We start from the raw sequence: 22,063 nt of genomic DNA, 5'->3' as shown, positions 1-22,063 counted from the left end.
CATGGGATCCATCCACACTTGGAACCAGTCCACCCATGTCTAACAGATGCAACCAACCCCATAAGGACAGCCCGGGGCCCACACCACAGCCATAAGGCTGCAGTGCAGGACCCCAGCCACCCAGATAAGAGCGATCACCGCGGCAACAGCCCCCAGGCAAAACCCCCGGCTCTGAAATCTTAGCTTTTCTGCATTTATAATAAACTCATTGCAAACACATCATGCTTACAATCACCTTTTTGCAACAACTAACGACTAAAATTAAGTTGAGGTCAATACTGTCTGCAATGACATACTTGCTGGCCACTTTATTAGGTACACTTGTTTAGCTCACTGCATCTAGTCATGCAGACATGGTGAAGACAACTTGTTGAAGTTCAAAGTGAGCATCAGAATGAGGAAGAAAGAGGATTTAAGAGACTTTAAACGTGGCATCGTTGTTGGTCTGAGTATTTACTGGGATTTTCACACACATCCGTCTCTAGGGTTTACAGAGAATGGTCTGAAGAAGAGAAAATATCCAGCGAGCAGCGGTTGTCTGGACTAGATTGCAGCAGAAGACCACACCAGGAGCCTCCTGTCAGCTAAGAACAGGAAACTGAGGCTACAATTCACACAGACTCACCAACACAGGACAAAAAAGATGGAGAAATGTTTCTGGTCTGATGAGTCTCCATTTCAACTCCCCATTCAGATGCTAGATTCAGAATTTGGTGGAAACATCAAGAAAACATGGATCCATCCTGCCTTGGATCAACGCTTCAGGCTGCTGCTGCTGCTGTAATGGTGTGGGGGATATTTTCTTGGCCCATTTTAGGCCCCTTAGTACCAACGTGGCCTGGTTTAATCACCACAGCCTACCTGAGTGCTGTTGTTGACCATGTCCATCCCTTTATGACCACAGTGTAGCATCTTCTGATGGTTACTTTCAACAGGATAATGCACCATGTCACAAAGCTCAGATCATCTCTAGCTGCTTTCTAGAACATGACAATGAGTCCACTAAACTCCAGTGGCCTCCACAGTCACCAGATCTTAGTCCAGTAGGGCAGCTTTGAGATGTGGTGGAACGAAAGATTCTCATCATGGATGCAGCCGACAAACCTGCAGCAACTGTGTGATACTGTCATGTCAATATGGGACAAAAGTTTTGTGGTGGAAACCTTCCTTAGAGGTTTTGTCACAAAACCTCTAAGGAAGGTTTCCACCACCTTGTTCCATCTATCACACCAAGAATTTAAGCAGTTCTGGAGGTAAAAGGGGGTCTAACTCGGTACCAGCATGTTGGCCAATGAGTGTAAAGTCACATGTAAGAATCACTTTTTTTTTTTTCCTTTTAATTATAATTTTTCCCATCCCCACTTTTTCTGACCTCAGGTTAGAATAACACACAGCTTGACTGTCTCTCAAAAGACACTCTGTCGACATCATTATTATGTTATGAATCATTTAATTGTAAAACAACATTATAATGATGTTTCTGCTTTGTGGGAGATGTTATAATTTTTGCTCCGTGTATTAAATATGATGAGTTTATTTGGATGTGCATGGTTGGATTCCCAGCTGGGAGCGTGTAAACTCGCTGACATTTGGCCGCATTGGAATGAGGACTATGAATATTTCAGAGATAGCTGGAGTAATGGGAACACTGTTCACCAGTCAGAAACTGGAGCTTCAAGCTGCTTCTTATAAGAAGAATATAATAAATATTAAGGACATAGACCTGGTTGTATTGTGTCAAGAAGGAACACGTCTATATCTCTGTGATAAAGATAAAATGAAGGTTGTTCTGTGTGTTTTCTCACAGCAGTGGCATGATGACTACAGGCTGTTCAGGACCGTGTTTGTCCATCTGCTGACTGGGCTGGAGCACTATCAGCACGGGAAGTAGGTGCTAAACATTCCCCACAACCCTACCACAGCAGATTATTCCTGGAGATTTATTTTCTATCACTATTAAACACATGGAACAACAATTTGTAGTGATAAACTTAGGTTCCTGCTGAATTTAGCTAAACTGATAACAAATCTTGAGAATTTCTTGGTTGACTAGAAGCATAAATGTTGTTTAACTTCTTGTCCATGACTGGGGGTTTTCTGTCCATGCTGCAGGATGCAAGAGGCGTTGAACTACTTGGTTCATGCATACGAGACAAATGGTGCCCTGCTGAGGAAGGGAGAAAAACGTGGTGTGGACAAGTCTCTTATAGCAGTTTACAAGAGGAAGTGTCTTACTGTGAGTAAGGCAACGATTGTAGAAGATCATATTTAAGGTCAGGATAAATCTTTCTAGACTAGACTTGTGTTAAAGAGGTCTTGGCCAGCACCAGAGGAAACTTTTAAGGCTCAGCAGCCGTCCTCTGAGAGCCATCATTCATCCTTCATCTCATGGAATCTGGCCAGAGGCTGCAGAAAAAACATTTCTGAGGGCTGCCTAGCCTACATTTCCATATTTAGTCTCTCGCTGTAGCAGGTTTGTGGTTTACAGTGGTGTCTGAAAAGAGTTCATCTTTAAATTTTAAAACAGCAATTAAAAAACTATTAAATTCTGTTTAAAATTTGTTTTGTTTTTTTAACCAGTCTAACCATTATAACGTTGCATTGCCAACCAGCCCGTCCTCATCCCTCCTCTGGTCCTGTCCTGAGTGATGGTGTATATTCCACTGGGCTGAAGCCCTTGAGAGAGGAGCTACAGGGTAGAAAACTTTACCCAGAAAATGGACTGTGAATCTGAGATTATCTCATTGAGAGGTTCACTTAAATTATCAATACCCTTTAACCTCCTGACGAAAGGGCACAAACAGAAGAGAAGGGCCAACGGTAGGGTTAACAGGAGGATAGGGAGTCTTTTACATTCAGGGTCTATGATCATAACAATGTGATTAGATTACCTGACATTTACAGAGCTGTCACCTGGAGCGCTGCTGTCCAGTTCAGGTTAGAAAATAAGCCCCAGCTTTCATTCTGCAATCTAAAACATCTAAAACTGGAGATCTGATAGTTTTATCTGAGCAGAAAAGTGGATGGACAGTCTTTTTTTCTGTGTTTTTTATTTAAATGAATAGTTCAGTTTTTCAGGTCAAATTTAATGTAATGTGTTTTCTAGTATGTTAATAAAACAGGTTAAAAAGAAAAATATTATTAGCCCATACAAGTGAAGTTGTGCTGGGAAAAAAAAGATACCAAACATGAGTATGATACAAATGATTTCATGTGGTATGTAAAAATGTATTGAGTCTAATAGGTTCAGTTCCATAAAGGTTAAGGTGCTTATTATTGAGCTCCTCTTAACAATTAGAAAAGATATTGTACAACATTTTTATAGAACAAAAGATGGAAATACAGTGCTTGCTTAGATAATTTATAAAATAATTTGTTTAATCAGAAAAGTATTTTTCATTTTAAATAAAAATGTTTAATGATGCATTTAAAATAGAAAACACACAGTGAAGAAGGGAAGAAGGTTTCCTCCTAATGTTGGGTACAAGACCTTTTCTGTAAAGTAATTCCTACCTCCACCGCAGTGCTCCTAACTGCACTGCATCAGACAGTTGTGCTTTAGCAACAAGCTCTACAGTTCAGTCTCCAAACCTGGGTAGCAACACAAACCTAAACCATGTGACATGTCTTTTCTCTTCCTGTTTATTAAGGATGAAAGTACTGATGCTGTGATCCATAATTACATGCAAAATAATACACGTAATTATGTGTCTTCATATATCTACTTCGTGCTTCATTGAGTTGCACACAGCTTGGTGGCTGTGTATATTGTGTTCCACTTACTGAATACATTTGTCTCTATATGACAGAAAAATGAGCACAATATCTTGTATTGATGGGGGAATGTGGCTTGTAATGTAACATGATTTAAACAGTCAAAATGAATGCAGTCCCAATTTTAAACTGAACCTCAACTGGAGCTTCACATCAGATGCATTAATACGCAGCTGTGTCATATCTTTAAACTATCTTTAAAACAATGTAAATTAATCATTTTCATTCATACATTTATCTCTTTACTATCTTCTCCATCTCTGTCCATCCCCGACCCCCACCCCCCAGGCATTGAATGAGAGTGCATCACAGCTGTTTTGCAGCGGGGAGGAGAGCAAGGTGGAAGAGGGTGTGGCCATCATGGATGAGGCCATCATTCCCTGCCTTCACCTGATGAGCCGGGACTCTGCGTTATCCCAGGAAGACCGGGACGCCATGGAGAGCATCCGCAGCCAATGGTGCTGCTGCCTGGGACAGGACATGGATGGTGAGTTTTTAAAAAAATGTCATATTAGAAGGTACTGACAATGTGTACATGTTAGTCAGTGGATTTTTTCCAAAGTACGAACCGTAAACTACATCTGTGTTACCAGAAAACTTTATTTAACAAATGTAACATGCATGATTTTCTGTCTTTTAATGAACATAAGTTTTTTTTGGAAACGTATGAACAAATCTAGAATTTGATGCCAGCAACACTCAAAATTGTTTTTGAATAAAAGATTATAGTTTTTACACTTCATGATGTTCAGCACATGCTCAGTAGGAGTCAAATCTGGACTGAAGCCAGATTAAAGACCTACAGACTCCGTCTAAGCCGAGCAGAATGAGGTCTGGCATTCTTCTGCTGAAATGACCAAGGAAAGATAAAACACCCGTGTCCCCGACATTTCAGTAGCTTTGGTTTCTCTGCATCTGTGGTGTCTCACAACCCCTGCAAGTTTTTAGAAACTTTTAGTTTCTGTATATCACCAAGATGGTCATTCTGATCTTTGGGAAGCCTGTCTTTCCAGAAACTTCCCAGACCATGGAACAGTTGTCCACTGTCTCCATCCAACTTAGAGCTCACGTCCAGAGAATTCTTCAGCGTGTCTATGCATGCTGTCTTATGGCGTATATAGATCTGACCTGACCTGACCTCACTAGACCATGGGACCTGGACTAGACCTGACCTCACTAGACCATGAGACCTGGACCAGTACTGACCTCACTAGACCACAGGACGTGGACCAGATCTGACATCATTAGACCACAGGACCTGGACCAGAACTGACTTCACTAGACCACAGGACCTGGACCAGATCTGACATCACTAGACCACAGGACCTGGACCAGATCTGACATCACTAGACCACAGGACCTGGACCAGATCTGACATCACTAGACCACAGGACCTGGACCAGATCTGACATCACTAGACCAGAAGGTGTGGTCTACTCAGTAATGTTATTTATGACCAATTTTTTTAAGATATCACTTTGTTGCAGATCTTGATGACCCCCATTTATTGACTTTAGGACCTGGTCTACTCCGGATCCATGTGGAAGTGGCTTCCACTCGTCTCTGTGTGGCTTTAAGTTCAGTGATCTCTCCGTACAGCGAAAACCCACGGACCCCCAGCAGCCCTGCTTTGCTTCTGAGCGTGTTGTTTGACAAACTCTAGATTTGTTAATATTTTCTGTATTTACATTTATTTATTTACACTTTGTTTAATTGATTAAAGTTCAAATTAAATAAATTACTGATATATTTATATATATATGTATATATATATATATATTTTTTTTTTTTTTTTTTTTTTTTGCATTTCTTACTTTTTTTAAAAGGTGTTTAAAATCTTTTTTCATACTAATTATTATGGCTCATATGAAGATATGAAATACAATGTGATTTAAATGAGGTGACCACAGACTCTAAGGATGTTTTCTAGTTTTCTTTACTAATTATCTGCATCAAAGGTCAATAATCCTAAAATATTTTCATTCCTTATCTTCTTTGTTCAGATTCACTGCAGGTGAAACTGGGTGAGTTGTTGCCCAGAGTTCTGGATGGTTCTGCTGGGACAGTGGTGCTTAACGATCCACCCGAAGTCCACATCAGCCAGGCCCATGACCTGTGCAGCCGTCTGGCTGCTGTTATGGAGTCCCTTCACATCAACACAGTAGTAACCGTAAAGTAAACTTCTGGCTGCAGCCCACAGCATCCTCTCCGAACTGTACGTCTTCACTGCAAGCTACTTTGCAGACGGTTCAGATGGTTCTGTACTAAGACTGGAGCTGAGACAGCATTTAGAGTCTAATATCTGCTGGTTTGGCTTTGCACATGCATTAATATTTGATTTGCTAAAATAACAAGCTGCAAGCCCTCACTGTGGGTAGATAGAGGAGCAGGTCTATCACCAGACCACATCAGTGAGGTCAGCAGCATCATGACTCGTGCGTCATGATGCTGCTGTTCTGGTTTTTGCAAGATGTGTAAAAATAGGCTCAAAAAGCAGCAACCCTGTGTATTTAATTTTCCTCCAGAGCTGGCAACTATTGCAGATGTTTATCGACCAAACATCAGCTTACATCTAAGGTTTTGTGTCCCAACCATGAATACACATTCATGTTAGAATTGTAAAGCTTTTCCCCCAAACATCCTGAATCTGACTTACAACAGTGAACCAGTTATGCTGGTCGGTTCTCTGAAATGTCCAAACATTGGGATGTTTTATGGACGGTTTACCTTGTTATTTAAGACTGATAATTAGGCTGCCGTTCACCTCTATAGGAAGGCATGTTTATTGTGTTGCTAAACGGTGTGAATGGACAATGATGCCCTTTTTTTATTCAGGGCTTCAGAAACATTGAATTTGTTCTACACAGTAAGAAATATGTTCGTTAGCTTCTTAAAATCTATGTTTTATATTTTGTATTTTTTAAAAAAGATTTAAATCTTGAAGGAGAGATAACAACAGCATTAGAATAGAGCAAAGTTAAGGCAGGATGTACTGGAAAACTTTAAACTCAAGAGCTGCTGCATGGTCAGCAGGTAAACAGTGAGCGCCTGCTTTGTGGAAACACCTGGAAAATGAGCTTTTCCTTCCTTTTTAACAAGTTTGTTCTTTACAAACCATGTAAGCCTTTAAAGGGGAGCAACAGAGATAAAATCTTCTTTTGTTTGTGTCCCATGGTTAGGGTTAGGGATCCTGATCACAGGATTATGACATGATCAGGTGAAGCAGGACAGGCTTTTCTAGCTGCGGATTTCACTGATTTTTCTCTTGTACTCTGTGATGACACCCAATAAATGATTGAAATGCTCTCTGCATCCTTCTCTTTTATTGACTACTTCCTTCTAAACCATCCTGACTGCTGTTTCTGACATTTTCTGTCACATTAAATTTATAATCTGTGCATCCATTTCCAAGAATAATACTTTATTTTTCTTTTCAAAAGGACCCTCAAACCCAAACCTGACATCATTCTACATCTGTTTACTCCTGCTCCATGTTAACACACTTTTAGTGTGGCCAAAAACATAAATGAGAAAATGTGGTTTATGTACTGAAGCATATTTTAAGTAAATCCCACCTACACCTGATGTTTTGCTGTAAATACTCAGAGCAGCAAATATGTGTTACTCCACGGCTGAAAATAGTCCTGATGTGTTATTGATGCTTTTGTAGTGATCTAGCGTCTTTAAACAATAATGTTTAGATAAAATACTAATTTTAATCATCAATATAAAATATTAATTATTATTATTGATATTTGTAAACCTCTGAGCACCACCAAGCTTATTCTCTTAATGGAAGCATGGAAAATCATTAAATTAATTAGACTGATTAATTTATCAAATTAATTAAGGGTATGGGTATATGGGTATTATACCCATTAAGCTCCTCTTGGCAAAGCAAATTTGTTCGGCACAACACAGCAGCCAGACCATCATTCCATGCTGGACACATTAAAAACATAATAATAATAAAAATAAAATGAAAAATAATTAATTAATTCAATGTAATCAAATCAGTTTTAAGATGCTAATTATGTCATTTCTTCATGCAAAGGGGCCAGATATGATTCAGAGGAATAAATCATAAATGACTAGTTAACTACACATGTAGCAGACAGATCTGGACCAGATCTGGTATCACGCCGGCACTTCTGGCCAACTGCTGGCGTGGCAAGTGGTATGTCAACTGGTTGTGGGCCAGGTCTGGCAATGATGGCTCTGTTTATACAATGGCATGCCATATGTGGCCCAAAAATGATTTGTTATATGTGGCCCAGATCTGTCCATGCCATATGCAGGCCAGTTGTCGTTAAGCTCATGTTGCCCATATCTGTTTCATATTAACATGTGTCAAACACAAACAAATAGTTAAGTCTTACTTTCAAAATGTATTTCTACCTTTAGTGTCTCACTCACCACCACCCCACTCCTAATTCAATTTAGTTTTTCAGTATAAAGCAAGTGCATTCAAACTCATAAACACATCCACATCACATGCTCCAATTAGTATTAATACTGACAGAAAACTTTTTCCCCCTAAGAATAGAATGGATAATAATTAAAACAGAGGGTCCTTATCTTACCTATTACTAAATTACACAACAACTTTGCATTTGTGTGTTGAGAAATTAAATCTGTCACTATTTTGCAGACTGCCTGCTAATGCCTCCCTGACAATAAACCAATAAAACAACAGAATGGCCATTCACTTGACAACCAACAAACCAACCAACCATTTGTCATTAGATGCCATTAACCATCTCTCAACATGTGACCTATTTCCTATGCTCTGATTGGGTCAAGATACTTCCTATTGTTAAACGCGCGAATAGGTTTGTTGCATTGAGCCGAGAGAGCTAAACAAAATTAAGGTGAGTTTCCGGTTTCAAATATTTTAAGGTGTACAGTATATTTATGATTAAAAAACAAACTTGGTTTCTTAAAGTGCATTCCATTTGAACGGGGAGGCGGGAATTTCCCACTTTGCTAGAAACGTCACCCACTCAGGGTAACGTATTTGCTGGAAGCTGCTTTTGTATTTTGGGTTGTCCGTGGGTTATAGTTAGTGTCTTCACTGGATTTCTGTTTATGTATATAGATGATCTTAGTGTAGTTACCGGGTTAAGACAGGAGTGAAGTTCATTCATAAACTCATTGGGCTAGTTGAGTTATAACTACGAGGCTACGTAGCTAGTGTAAGTTTGTTTGTGTTTTTTTGTGTGAATATTTATTAACTGTTTATTAACTAGTCTGAATTGCATAATCTAGATGACAAGTCTAGGAAGTGTCATGGCTGGCCGTGTCATGGTTGGTGGTTTTATGGTTTGCCATATCTTTTGCTCTGAACTCTGATAAAGGAAAATCCCATGCAAGGATGCTTTGTATAGACCCAACACAATGCGACGCAAGTTTACAAGTCAGAAACGCATCCTGTGTCATCACGTTACTGTGTTAGCTCAACGTTTTTCCTACTGTATGTATGAGAGAAGTTAGCTTTGTAAAAGGTGTTTAGTACAAGCCTTCAAATAAATATGCCAAAGGAGCTGAAAGAGACCATTGCCTAGTTGCCTCGGTCACTTTATTTCTGGCGAAGCTGCAATACCCAACATTATTGTTGATACGCCTTATATTTATCCATGAAGACAGACAAAAAGTAAAAAAAAAAAAAAAAAATCTTCACACGACTCTTACAACACGATCACAGAACCTGGAAAAGATGAAGAAGAAAATGAAGGAATAAAAAGCTTGGAATTTTACGTCTCTGTATGCTTTTAGTTTGAAGGAAACACCCCCACCCGGAAGTTGTGAGGTTTTCGGTCCGCTGATTAGCTCCACCCGAACCGTCTGCAAGTGTCAGAGAAGAGCTCGTGTCCCAGGTAAGCGAGCTAGGAGCCGGAGCGAAGCGGGAACGTCACGAATCGTATTTCGGCTACTGGAGCGGAGCGGAACGGACCGGCTGTTGGCACGCGCGGGTGTAGACGGAAGCAGTTTAACCGAAACACCCAAACCATCCCGACGGTGTGCGTTGATTTATTGTGTTGGTTAGAGACGTGCAGAGAAGACAGCTTCGAGTTTGCACTTGAGATTTAAAAAGCACCTTTTCCAAAGGTAAGATGATTAGGGCCTCTGTAAATTCTGTTAAAATGACAAATTCATTACTTGGTTTGAAGCTGCTAGCTGAGTTAGCTAGCAGCAGTCCTTCTGTCTGAATATTAAACTTGAAGCTATGACTTGTTTGAGATGATTTCAGTCTTATTTATATCAGAATATTTAGCATCAGCCTGAGCTTTGTTCGTCTTAAGGAAAAGATTGAGGGAAATTCCTGCAGTACCACAGACTAGTCAGCTTAACTGGGTAAACGGATCCTGCTAACTTATACCAGCCTTCTAAATATAAATAGAGGCGTAAAGGAGCCGACATCTGCTGACCTGTTGGTCCCGCAGAGTCAGAGGATCCCAGGAGATCCAGATCCATCATTTCACTTCCAGCTTTACTAAAGTCTGCAGGGGGAAATTAAGCTTTGCTCGTATTCACATCTTCTTTTTGCCTTGTTTGAAATATCCTGAAGGGAAAGGAAGTGCTACTGTTTAATGGGTCCTTATTGGCTTGCTTGCTTCCATCCTTCATTATTTTGGCACAAATATTTTTTGTTTCAGGAGTTTCAAGTCCTTTTTAGTTACATTTTTCAAGTTCAAAATGATTTTATTTTACATTTTAGAGTTCAATGAGCATTTTGTTTGTTGGGTTTTTTTTGTATACCATAACAACAATAATAATAAAAAAAAACTAATTCCAGACACCAAGAGGAAATAGTGTTTGTTAAAAGAAAACATGCTTAATAAAGAAAACCATAAATTTTAAACATTGACATTTGTGTTGAAAACAGTATTAAAATGAAACTAATCAATATAAAACATTCACAGCTCATATGTTAAAAGAAAAGCCTTTTTTTCAGAAGCATTGTGATACTTTGTTTAAATGACAAAACTGAAATGATGCAAACCAAAAGAAAGTTTTCTGTCCTCCTGATGAGCGTCATTAGAAAGACACAATATGTTAGCACCCTCTGATCCGTCATTAGGACGACACGGATTTCTCAGAAGAGAAGAGTGTAGGATAGTGGGACAAAAAACACATTGCTGGTCAGGATTAACCTCACACAGAGAAATGATCTAAACAGTGGAGGACTTGGAGGAGGAAGAGGATGAAAACAACACAGTTGTCCAGCAATATTAACGCAAACTTTCCCACCAGTTTATTAAAGTCGCCAGTGAGTTTGTGAATAGTATTTAGATGAAACTCAGAGTTTAGAGCTCATAATTCCATTATTTTCTATTAGCTTTTTCTGTGATTTCATTACACCGAGATGTTACAGGCTAAGCTTGAGTTAAATCTGACTGCTAATGTGTTTAGTTTTGAGTGCCAAACTCTCAAACATCAGGACTAAACAGGAATGAAGGTGGGACGTCTGAATTTTAGCTAGTTATGCCAAACACATCCTTGGTCAAACAAAAAAGTAAATAGAAATAAAATCCCTGCTCTTGGACGACGTTCACTCAGTTTAAAAAAAATTCCAAATATGACAGAAAATTACTTTAATTAACTGAATATTCTGGTTTCACAAACTTCCCATAAACCATCAGAGACGGTGTGAAATGTGCGAATGGATGAGTAGAATCATCATTAGAGGTCTCCATTATCCAGATCTGCTGTACTAACCAATCGAAATACGGCTAGCTTGCTCACCTGTAAATAGGGATGCGCCAGTCCACTTTTTTAATTTCTGATACCGATATCTGAGCTTTACTATCGGCCGATACGACAAAACAACAGTTTGACTGGCTTGATCAACCACGTTCTAAAAATACCCACAATAGGCGAAATCCGCAAAGTAGTCAGCTTCTGATTGGTTAGAGAGCAAAGCTGCGTTCATCTCACACTGTTGCTAAATAAACTCAACGTGACAACAGTCCACATTAGTGAATATTAACTCATTAAAAATTCGCTAAAACTCTGCAAGCCGGAGATCGGTCACGGTGCCGGAATACTTCAAGCCCTGAAATGGAACATCTGTTATAAAAGTTGCTAAATGAAACAGCAGCTTCACCAGCCTGGTATAAAAATCAGATGGTCGCTGCTTGTGGAGTTTTTCCACACACATGCTGCTCAGTGTCGGTGACCTGCTCAGCAGGTTTAAAGGTTTGCTGAACTTTCACTGCGCAGGTTTTCCATGTAGACGATGAACATGGCTGAGGTGATGAAAACATTCCAGGTGGCTAATGCTTACGCTCCTCTTTAAAAACAAATGGCCCATTGTCACGATACATGATATAGAAATTTCTTCAATATCTGTACCGATATCTGGTTGGTGCATCCCTACCTGTAAACTGAAGCTTTTTATAAAAAGTGCCACAAAATCATTAAAATTAGATTATAAATCACAGAGAAACTGCTGCAAACTCCTGAAGGGAATAAAAATCTGTCTGTCAACACAGTTTATGGAGGATGTTAACCCTTTAAAAATTGCAATAGAAATGGTCTGCCTGTGCCTACTTATGTTTGTGCATAGTGGAGTAATTTATTGGAGGTTCCTCAAGTGCTTCATGTTTCTATGATCTGTACACTTTAAGCTGAAAGATTATGAAAGTCAGTGGGCAATAATAACACATGACATTGTTTAAATCATGCCATAAATATAAAAAATACACAAAAATCTAAAAATCTTTCATCACACTTTGCTAAATAAACACACAGAACTTAGTGATCCAAAACATTTCTAAATGTACTGTTACAACCCCCATCTAGGGGAAAGAAGGGCACAACAAACGGGTGGATTAAAAGATTTATTGTTCTGAACGGAAACGGAAATGCAACACGTGGTACCCTCAAACAAGTGTTGGGGTTAGCGGAACTGCTAAAAGAAACAAAACCCCAAACAATTAAAACAAAAGGAAGCCCTCCAAGCAAAACAAAAAAACCACGGGGACTCAAACCAGCGTCTTAATAACCGTTCACAGTTTCTCTAAACAAAATGCAGCAGTTCCAATAAACTAAAAATGGGTAATCTGAACCTGATACAATTTATCCTATCCTAGCCCAACACATGCTAACCTTAACTAATAACACAAAATACCCAAACAATTAGAACAAAAGGGAAACGTAAAGAGCAGCCACACGGGCTGAGCACCATCTAATTACAACCACTTGTGTAGCTCTAGGCACTAACCACAGACTACACAGTCAGGATTAACCCTGCCGAAATCACACACTAATCTACACAAGAATTTTCCGCCACTATACCACAGAGGGCACACACACAGACACTGAGCCACCGTTAAGCCACCGAGCTGAGGTGGGGGAAAACCGTCTGAGGCAAACAACTTCTCCCCCTGAAATGATCCCAACTGCTGTCTTTTATGGCCGGGTGGCGGGCAGGGTGCGGCGTGATTGGTGCGGGTTTGACCAATCAGAGTGAAGGAGACAGAGATGTGTCGGGTTCAGCCACTCAGACACTTGGATCCGGAGCTGGGGTTTGCATACCAGAGGAGCCACAGGTGGCAGCGATAAGTGGCGTCCGTAGCTGTACAGAAAAAAGAAAATGATTATTTACTATGTACAAGTTATTACAGCAGTTTTTGTCTTTTAGTTTTGAGATACACTCCTTCTTAGGAGCAGAGTACAAAGGCGTTTTGATTGGTTCATTGATTTCACCTACAATACAAAGCTACTGAAATATATTCATGGGTATATTTCCCACGCTGCTGTCATTCGATTGAGCATTTTTTCTGGTTTTTAACTGCAATATCCCTAGCATATGTACAATAGAAACAACCTTCTAACCTTCACTGATGTAAACTAAGCTAAAACTACTGATGTTGTGCTAAAAAAAAACTATGCTCAGCCTGCTGAAAAACTGTGGTAAAAATGAGTCATTTTCCATGCTAAAACTATTGACTGGCAGTGGTAAAATATACAGAAAACCATGGTCAAAACATTAAACTGCAGAATAAAATATTCTCCCAGTCTTAAAGAGACAATCGCCTCAGAGCACTCCAACTCTCCTGCAACTTCATGGCGCCACCGTATGTTTATATTGTGGCGTGCATCGCGCATAGCGTAACATGATGACATCATCGACTCGTAACAATGTGGTGTCTTGAAAGGCGAGAGTCTTAGCTTTCAGCTAAAAAATAAATGATTGTTCTAGCTGTTATAGTTTTTATTTTAGGGCAGTTTAAACTGAATAATGCAAATAGCGAACCTTCAGCAGCCGCTCCGTTTTTAAAGGTTTAAAGTCCTAAAACCACCAGATGTGACCACTGTGCAAAGTTATCCTGATAAAACCGATTGTTTTTCCTTCATCAATAGAGTTGAGGTCTTTGTGCAACAGATATTTAAACAATGCAGCATCCTGAGAAAAAAAAACCTTGTCAGCTGTTTTACAGCTAAATGGAGCTGCAGACCTGTCCCCCTGGAAAGAAAAGCATTTTCTGAGTGGACCTTTCACATTGCTTCCTCCATATTGGTCAAGACACATGACTGTCTAACATCCTGTTGGATGCAGCTTTAGGAAGAGAACCAAGTTTTACCCTTTCTGACATGTGATGTCTCACATTAAGCTTTCAGCAGTCTGATAGACTTTTCCCTCCAGGAGATGGTTTTTTTGTCGTGCTTCCCAATCCACAAGCTCGTCTTCAGCAGCATCTCTGCTGGAGGAAAAATGAAAAGATGAAGGTTGTGGGAAAATGTTGGAGAAAGCAGATTTCATTCTTACTTGGAGGTTTTTATAGAAAGTCAGAGTTGAAACCATCTGAGGACATAAATGTGCTATGTGGCTCAGTTGTGTGGTATAAACACATATCATAAAATAGCCCATTTTTATCCTGATGTGACTGGTTTTAAAAGTCATGCAGTTCTTCACTGGAGGCTTTTTACCGTACAGCTTTCATTAGTCTGGGATGGAGCTGACTGTATTGATTTCATCATCTGTCCCATTTAAGGTGCCATGAGCAGTGAGCTGAACATGCCTATGGGATCCCCCGCCCTGGGGGTCTCAGAGCGGGCTCCGGACAGCGAGCGGATGGACTACAGGGACTGGGTGAGACGCAGTTATCTGGAGCTGGTCAGCTCCAACCACCACTCGGCACAGGCCCTGTCCTGGAGGAAACTGTACCTGAGTCGGGCCAAGCTGAAGGCCTCCAGCAGGACCTCTGCACTGCTGTCTGGCTTTGCCATGGTAAGTCATGGTGGTATAAATGGTTCACCACACGCTGCTTATCAGGCTTAAAATGAGTAGGATTAAAATTATCCCTGTACGATTTAATTTATTTACATACAGTTGCAAGAAAAGGTAAGTGAACCCTTTGGAATTACTTGAATTTCTGCATAAATTGGTCATAAAATGTGATGATAAAATGTGCAAGGTTTGTGTCTTTAAAAGAGGTTATACAGTTATTTATTCTTGGAATTAGTATTTTAGAATTGACAGGTGTTCCTAACAGATCATCTAAACCAGAGGATGGTGGTAAGTATGGAAAGTTAGAATCATGATGCTGAAGGAAGTGGCGGATTTGGAAGTAACAAAATAGACTCGACCGAGGGAGACAATACTTGCGTGACAAAATAAAAACTTTGCCAAAGAGTGAATTCAGAATCTAACCTTGCCTGGGGGAAAGGTGATTATTGTGTATGGGGTTTAAATGAATAAGATTTTGAAATCTAAAGTTCGTCTAAACTGAAACCATATTTTGAGAGTATTTATGACCACTGGATTGCTATCAGGGCTGGATATCGTCACTAATTTCCTGAATAGATTCTATTTCGATTCATAACAGCCTGTTTCGATTTAATTTCGATTAAATCTGGTTCAATTTGATATTGATTCATTTACAGCTAATTCTGTAACACCACCTATTATTTTTGATTAAATACCTTCTCAGATAACTATATATATATATATATATATATATATATATATATATACACACATACATACACATATATATATATATATATATATATACATACATATATATATACATATATATATGTATATGTATTAGTGCTGGGCAACGATTAAAATTTTTAATCGCGATTGATTGCATGACATGCTGCGATTAATCGTGATTAATCGCATCGTTATGCGCAAAATGTCTCTTTCCTTTAAAAGAAGGCCTACAGCTATATAAAGAAAATGCAGTAAATTTTGGTTTACTAACACACATCAGGGGTGTTTAACCTGCGACTCTGGACCTTCCACAATGCCTCTAAATACGTGGCTAAAATATTTTTTTTTAAATCTATCTTCCTTGTCATTAGGTTGGAAACCAGGGACTTTTTTTTTCTTTTACAGCATTTTCCACAAATATCTACATCCCTTATAAGAAAGTCTGTCTATCCTCTTTTTTTATAAAGGTTTTATGTGTTTCCTTTATTTTAAAACCTTAAAAATTGAAATTAAAAATGTGGTTCTTCAAAAATTACAAATATCCTATGGTGGCTCTTTATTAAAAATTTATATTAAGCTGACTTTTTGAAAAGTCTCATAACATTTTCGTCTCTAAAGGAGTTTTATTTAGCTGGCTGAGGGAAAAATGGCTCTTTGGATTGGAAAGGTTGCAGACCCCTGCACTAAACACATAAACAGGTTTAGCAGCAATTTTCAGATAAAATATTTCTTCATATATATCTATAAAACCAAATATTTATGAGAAAGAAGGATGAAATACTCAGGATTTACTAACTAAAAAGTCAGCAGGATGAATTTAAAGCTGTGAAGCCGCTTCCTTCTAAACACAGAAGGAACAATATGTGATGAATATCAGCATCAGGCGAACAGACAGAAAACAGGATGAGAATCTCACAGCTTCTAGATGGTGAAGAGAAAGAAATATTCACAATATGCACAAATAACTTCCATCCATGCACCTTCAGTGCTTCATTATTCAGGTTTCTGGCCTATAAATTCTCTAAACTTTCATTTTTTGTTTGACTGCACTTGCAGCCTCCGCTACCGGGAGTTAAGGGGTTAACATCTCGTTTCCATGTGTAACGTCAGGTCTGTAGATGTAACTATAAACATGTGTGGTATCCACAGAAAGTCCAGAATCTCAGCTACCAGCTCAGCAAAACCATTTCTATCACCAACAAACACAGTTAAGACAACAAACAATTTAAAGAGCAGCTACACAAAGTCCGAAAAATATGTAAACACAAATGATGTCTCCCCGTGTCCACCCCACCGCATGAACACGAACAAACGACTCCTCTACTGAAAGCTCACATTTCACAGATTCCACAGCTGGAAGTTTCATCTCGCTACGACCAAGATTCACCAAACCAGAGGCAGAAGAAGACCTGATTTATGCTGCACGCTTGTAAAAGTCAGAAAGCATGTCTTACCTTTGCTGTCTTGCATAAATTAAAACCGTATTTATTAAAAAAATAATAATACATAAAAAGTTTCCCGTCCAAAAATCCCAATGTTCTGTCCATCTGCATGTATTTTGACAAAGAGAAACGTCGGTTCTTCTTCTTTCTTAAGTTCCAGACAAAAAATGTGTCTTCATTTTAATAAACCCACTCTCTCCTGATTACATCAGACGCACCGCTGCAGCAGGGAAGCGAGACACGGACGCCATGTTTCTGTCATCAAAGCCAGCGGCCAGGAAAAAAAAAAATTTAACGTGCGATTCAAAAAATTAACAGCGTTAATTAAGCGTTGCGTTAACGCGCGATTAACGCGTTAACGTGCCCAGCACTAATAATGTTTCTGTTGTTGGCTGTTTCTGTTGTAGGTGGCCATGGTGGAGGTGCAGCTGGAGGCTCATTACAGCTACCCCCGAGTGCTCCTCATCGCCTTCAGCGTGTGCACCACCGTGCTGGTGGCGGTCCACCTCTTCGCTCTGCTGATCAGCACCTGCATCCTGCCCAACGTGGAAGCCGTCAGCAACATCCACAACCTGAACTCTGTCAGCGAGTCGCCACACGAGCGCATGCACCACTACATTGAGCTGGCATGGGGCTTTTCCACAGCCCTGGGCATCCTGCTGTTTTTAGCAGAGGTGGTGCTCCTCTGCTGGGTCAAGTTCCTTCCTGTAGATGCCGGGAAGCCCAATCCCTGCTGCACCACCACAGCCAGCCCTGCGGTCACGTCCACCACCCCGTCGCCCTCCAACAGCGGCTGGCAGGCTGCGCTGGCCTCAACCATCATCATGGTCCCGGTAGGAGTGATCTTCGTGGTCTTTACCATTCACTTCTACCGCTCCCTGGTGCGCCACAAGACGGAGCGCCACCACCAGGAGATCGAGGAACTGCACAAGATTAAGGTGCAGCTGGACGGCCACGAGAGGGGGCTCCAGAACGTGTGACGGCAGCTTCATCTGTGTCTGTCTGCCATGTGCTCTGCTTGTTGTCAAAGCCGGAACTCCGGAGCAGTGAGCTTTCCAGCCACTTTTTCACTTTCAGGATGCTGTTTACAGAAAAAGGGCTTTTAATGTTCAGAGTGGTTTTTCTGCCATGTGTTTGACCTTTACCCTCGAACTGGAGGTAATTCTTTCCATTTGGGATCTTACAATCCCTTTGATTCTCTTCTAAGTCCTTGTTTCTTCTTTGAGCACCATTGCTTCTCACCTTGAGAAAAGGCTACTTGGAGCTAATTAATGCCAAATGTGTCTTCTTTCTGAGCTTAGCCCATCAGGCGTGAACTGTGTGTGTTCGAGCCGTCAGTCGTGTGACCCGTCAGCTTTTACCCTTACAGCTGAAAATCATATGATATTGATAAGTTTATTAGCTCTGAATCAGGATCGGCAGTATCTGGAGGCAGTTGCTGGCATTTCCACTGGAAGCTGCCGACACTTGGACTCTATTACAGATGTAAAACTAAATTCAGAGTAGATGAAACTCTGCCGAAGTCCCAAACTCCATGTTTCATCTCAACCAGCTGCACGGTAAAGTTTTAACTGAGAGTTGAGCCGTGTTGTCTCGTGCCATGTTGGGGTTGTTCGCCACCATTTCTGTCAAGTGTGGGTAAATATTTTCTTCCTTTCTGTTACAAGGACCACGAAGCCTGTTTAAAAATAAGGATGCTGCTTAAAGCTCGTATATGAATGTGTTCCTGCCTTAAATAAATATATTATTCATATAAATAAAGCCTTTTATGAGCAGCTGAAGGTCATAGGGCCAGTTCCTGTGCTGGGATGGGGAGGTGTGTGTGATGGAGGGCTGCTGGCATGAAATGAGATCAGCAGCATGGCTCTGGACCTCCGGTCCAGGAACTATTTATTAGAGACATTTTTAAAGCAGAATATGTTGGCTCTTTTATAAAAATGGCTACTACATTCCAAATATGATGGCTGACCAAAGTGTTGCTCAGTTCTCGTCTCTTTTTACTCAGAAGAGACCGAAGTGCACTTGGAGCTTATTTGTACAGCAACTGAATTCTCTTGATATTAAATTGCTTTGTTTTGTTTTTTGGGGGGATTTATGCTGAACACTGATGAGGTTGTGAAAACCTGTTCATGTACATCCTGCTACAGACATCTTAAAAATAAAAAATATATATGCAAACGTTTTCCTGGTGTGTAAGTCATTCAGAGGGAAGTGGTTTTGGGGATTTCCTGTTCAACTCCACAAGAAGACAGAAAGAAAACCTAACACTGACCTAAACTTTAAGAAATTAAAGGATGCAGGATGAACTACTTTCTCGTCTGCATCAACAGCCTAAAGCAGGGGTGTCAAACCTATGGCCCGCTTGTGTAGCAACCCTACACCAAAGAAAATGTCTGTCAACAAGGAGAAAAGTGGACAAAGAATATAGAATTTTGCAAGAAAAACATCTATTTATTCACAGAGGTGAACAGGAAACCTGTGTTCTGGTATGTATGCAGCAAGTTGCAGTACAAAAGAAATATAACATTCAGCGCCACTATGAGACTCATCATGGTGAAAGTTTGGGTCAGATTAAAGTGTTTTGTTGGTGTAAATATCCACCTTATAAAGTTTTAGGTTTTAGTTTGGTAAACATTTGGCTCCTTCGTTGACCTTTTTGTGAGCAGCCTTTAGCTTTAGCTCGCCAAAACTTCTGCTGAAGGTCAGGTTTTTAACAGCCACAAAATAAATAAAATGTATGAGTTTTACTCAGATTCAGTCTGAAATAATTCTAAACTAATTTTAAAATGTAATGAAATTAGATTTTATACCGTAGACTAATTAGAAGGGTTCCGCTAAGTGCTGATAGTGGTGATTCGGGCTTTAATTTGCTTGTGTTTGAAATTCATGTGCACTGCATTAAACTGAAGACTGACAACATTTACCATCTCAAGCTACAACTTTGTTCATAAATCCCCAGCAGCAGGTTATTAAGAACCTTCATGCACAACAACACACTGCAAATCTGAATAATATAGACTTGCACTGTTTGAAGTATGCAAGTAAATCTATTAGTGAATCTATTCACTAAAATCTGAATCTATTAGTGTTTGCAGGTTTAATGGGCTTCTGTTTTAGCATTATTAGCATTAGGATTTGTTCTGCGAGAGAAGAGGCCGTCCTCTAGAAAAAACAAAGAGAAACAGAGGGTTGAAGGCCAAAGGGTCCAACCCTGACACCCAAACACAAACGGTGAGCACTCCTTCGAAGTTTGGATAGGAAAGTTTGAGTGAAGTACCCCACTAATCCCAGTCTGTGGGTTATGTGAGTATTACTGGTCTCAACAAGCAGCTGATGGGAAAACTGTCCAGTTCTTCCTGAAAATCCTTTAGAAGTGATGAATTTATTGGCAACAAACATTTTCACAGGACAACTCGCTGCCTCATTCAGCAGATTTCTGGTGAACGCTCACAGCAGCCGGGGTTGGGCTTCCCAGAGTCTACTCACTGTTTCTATGGATGTTAATGTAAAAAATGTCTACATATCCCAGTACACAAAGTCATTCATTATGTGCATGAAGCACTGCTGATAATGCTATCACAACTTTGATTGTTATTACATCAGTGTTACTGTAGGTGGGCTTTCCTGTTACTGCTTAGGTTGAGCAGCACTCACATTGTGTGTTCATGAAAGCTTTGCAGACCCACTCTGACTCCAGGTGAAGGTGAGTTTAGGCTTCAGTCTGAGTGTGAGAGGGGTGTGGACTGAGGCTTTGAACAGAATAAAAACGCTCTTGGAGGAAGATCGAGCGGTAAAACATCTGCAGACTCCTGGACTCTGCTGAGCCCGTTTTCCTGCTGGAGCTTCGTGGATTTATTTATCCTCAATGGTTTTATGAAGAATTTACGCAAGAAATCTAAAAGACTTTTGGGAACACAAATAATTTTTTTTATAATCTTTCACCTGAAATTATCTGTTCTGACTGACAAAGATGGTTTATGTATGATGAAAGGTCTGTTTTGTTTGTGTCTTTATAAAGCCACCACTTTAAGTGATAGACATGTGATAGGAACGATTTTCCTGGTCCTGTTACTGCATGCAAACATAAAGAAACTTCACAAGACTAAATGCAACACAATACTCAACATTTATATCACGTTAGAGCTGGATTTCTGGTCCATCCAAGGCTCTGACCCTGACCCAACCCTGGAACCCAATCCTTCTCCACGACTTCTCAGTATTTGCATGAAGGCGGTTTGAGGAAAATAGGTTGGGAACCACTGCTGTACACAACATAGTGAAGAAACAAGAGTGTGTTCAGCCAGAGGCTTCTTCAACTAATGTAAGACAGAAAGTAACGGAGATCGCCCTCTGGAACAAGACATCATCTTCTTCATCTTCTAATTAATAAACTATTATTGTTTATATTTAAAGAAAAAACCTCCACTACAACATTGTAATTTAAATTAAGCACTTTTCATTTTCATACAGGCAGTGCTGCAGGGACGAGGTGGATAAAAAGGAGAATGAGTAAGACTGTTGCTTGAATGAGTGGACGTTTGTTTCCTCAATCTCCACCACTGAAGACCTTATATGTCCTTGTCAATAACTTACCTGATGCAACCATTCCTCACCTGTCAACATATACAGAGTAATTGTTTCGTTTTAAAATAAGAAATCAAGGCATTTCTTACCAGTGTAGAAAGCTTTGCAAGCATTAGTTACTGGGTTCTAAATATTAATATTAGTAATTAAACTATGAACTGTTCAGATATGGGCCCTGCTGAGCCAATGACAGGGTTTAACCAGCGTCATTACAATAGCAGCTTCATTTCAGTTGGTTCCGTAATATGCACTCATTTACCTTCACTTACCCCACGCTAAGAGGGCTGCTGCCTATGCTGCAGAAAACAAACATCCA

General features: G+C 40.0%; 2 protein-coding genes across 5 annotated transcripts in view; both read left to right on the top strand.

The window, feature by feature from the left end:
- Positions 1 to 7,078, top strand: part of usp28 (ubiquitin specific peptidase 28) — a 46,487-nt gene extending 39,409 nt beyond the window's left edge. For all 3 annotated transcript variants that reach the window (XM_042008250.1, XM_042008249.1, XM_042008252.1), the window contains 4 exons: positions 1,808 to 1,887; positions 2,113 to 2,236; positions 4,063 to 4,261; positions 5,778 to 7,078. In XM_042008250.1, coding sequence (XP_041864184.1) covers positions 1,808 to 1,887; positions 2,113 to 2,236; positions 4,063 to 4,261; positions 5,778 to 5,953 — 579 coding nt within the window. In that variant the 3' untranslated portion in view covers positions 5,954 to 7,078. The remainder of the gene's footprint in view (positions 1 to 1,807; positions 1,888 to 2,112; positions 2,237 to 4,062; positions 4,262 to 5,777) is intronic.
- Positions 7,079 to 8,597: 1,519 nt separating this feature from the next.
- orai2 (ORAI calcium release-activated calcium modulator 2) lies at positions 8,598 to 19,335 on the top strand. Of its 2 annotated transcripts, none has more exons than XM_042008254.1 (4): positions 8,598 to 8,645; positions 9,557 to 9,650; positions 14,775 to 15,010; positions 17,571 to 19,335. In XM_042008254.1, the coding sequence occupies exons 3-4, from the start codon at positions 14,780 to 14,782 to the stop codon at positions 18,141 to 18,143; spliced, it is 804 nt and encodes a 267-aa protein (XP_041864188.1). In that variant the 5' UTR covers positions 8,598 to 8,645; positions 9,557 to 9,650; positions 14,775 to 14,779; the 3' UTR covers positions 18,144 to 19,335. The 2 variants fall into 2 exon arrangements, with proteins under 2 accessions (XP_041864188.1, XP_041864187.1); XM_042008253.1 differs by having other exon boundaries at positions 8,600 to 8,645; positions 9,557 to 9,882.
- Positions 19,336 to 22,063: the final 2,728 nt, after the last annotated feature.

The sequence above is a fragment of the Melanotaenia boesemani genome, chromosome 15 (genome assembly GCF_017639745.1).
Source record: "Melanotaenia boesemani isolate fMelBoe1 chromosome 15, fMelBoe1.pri, whole genome shotgun sequence".
In the NCBI taxonomy this organism is placed as follows: Eukaryota; Metazoa; Chordata; class Actinopteri; order Atheriniformes; family Melanotaeniidae; genus Melanotaenia; species Melanotaenia boesemani.
This window is presented reverse-complemented; position numbering and strand designations above follow the sequence as displayed.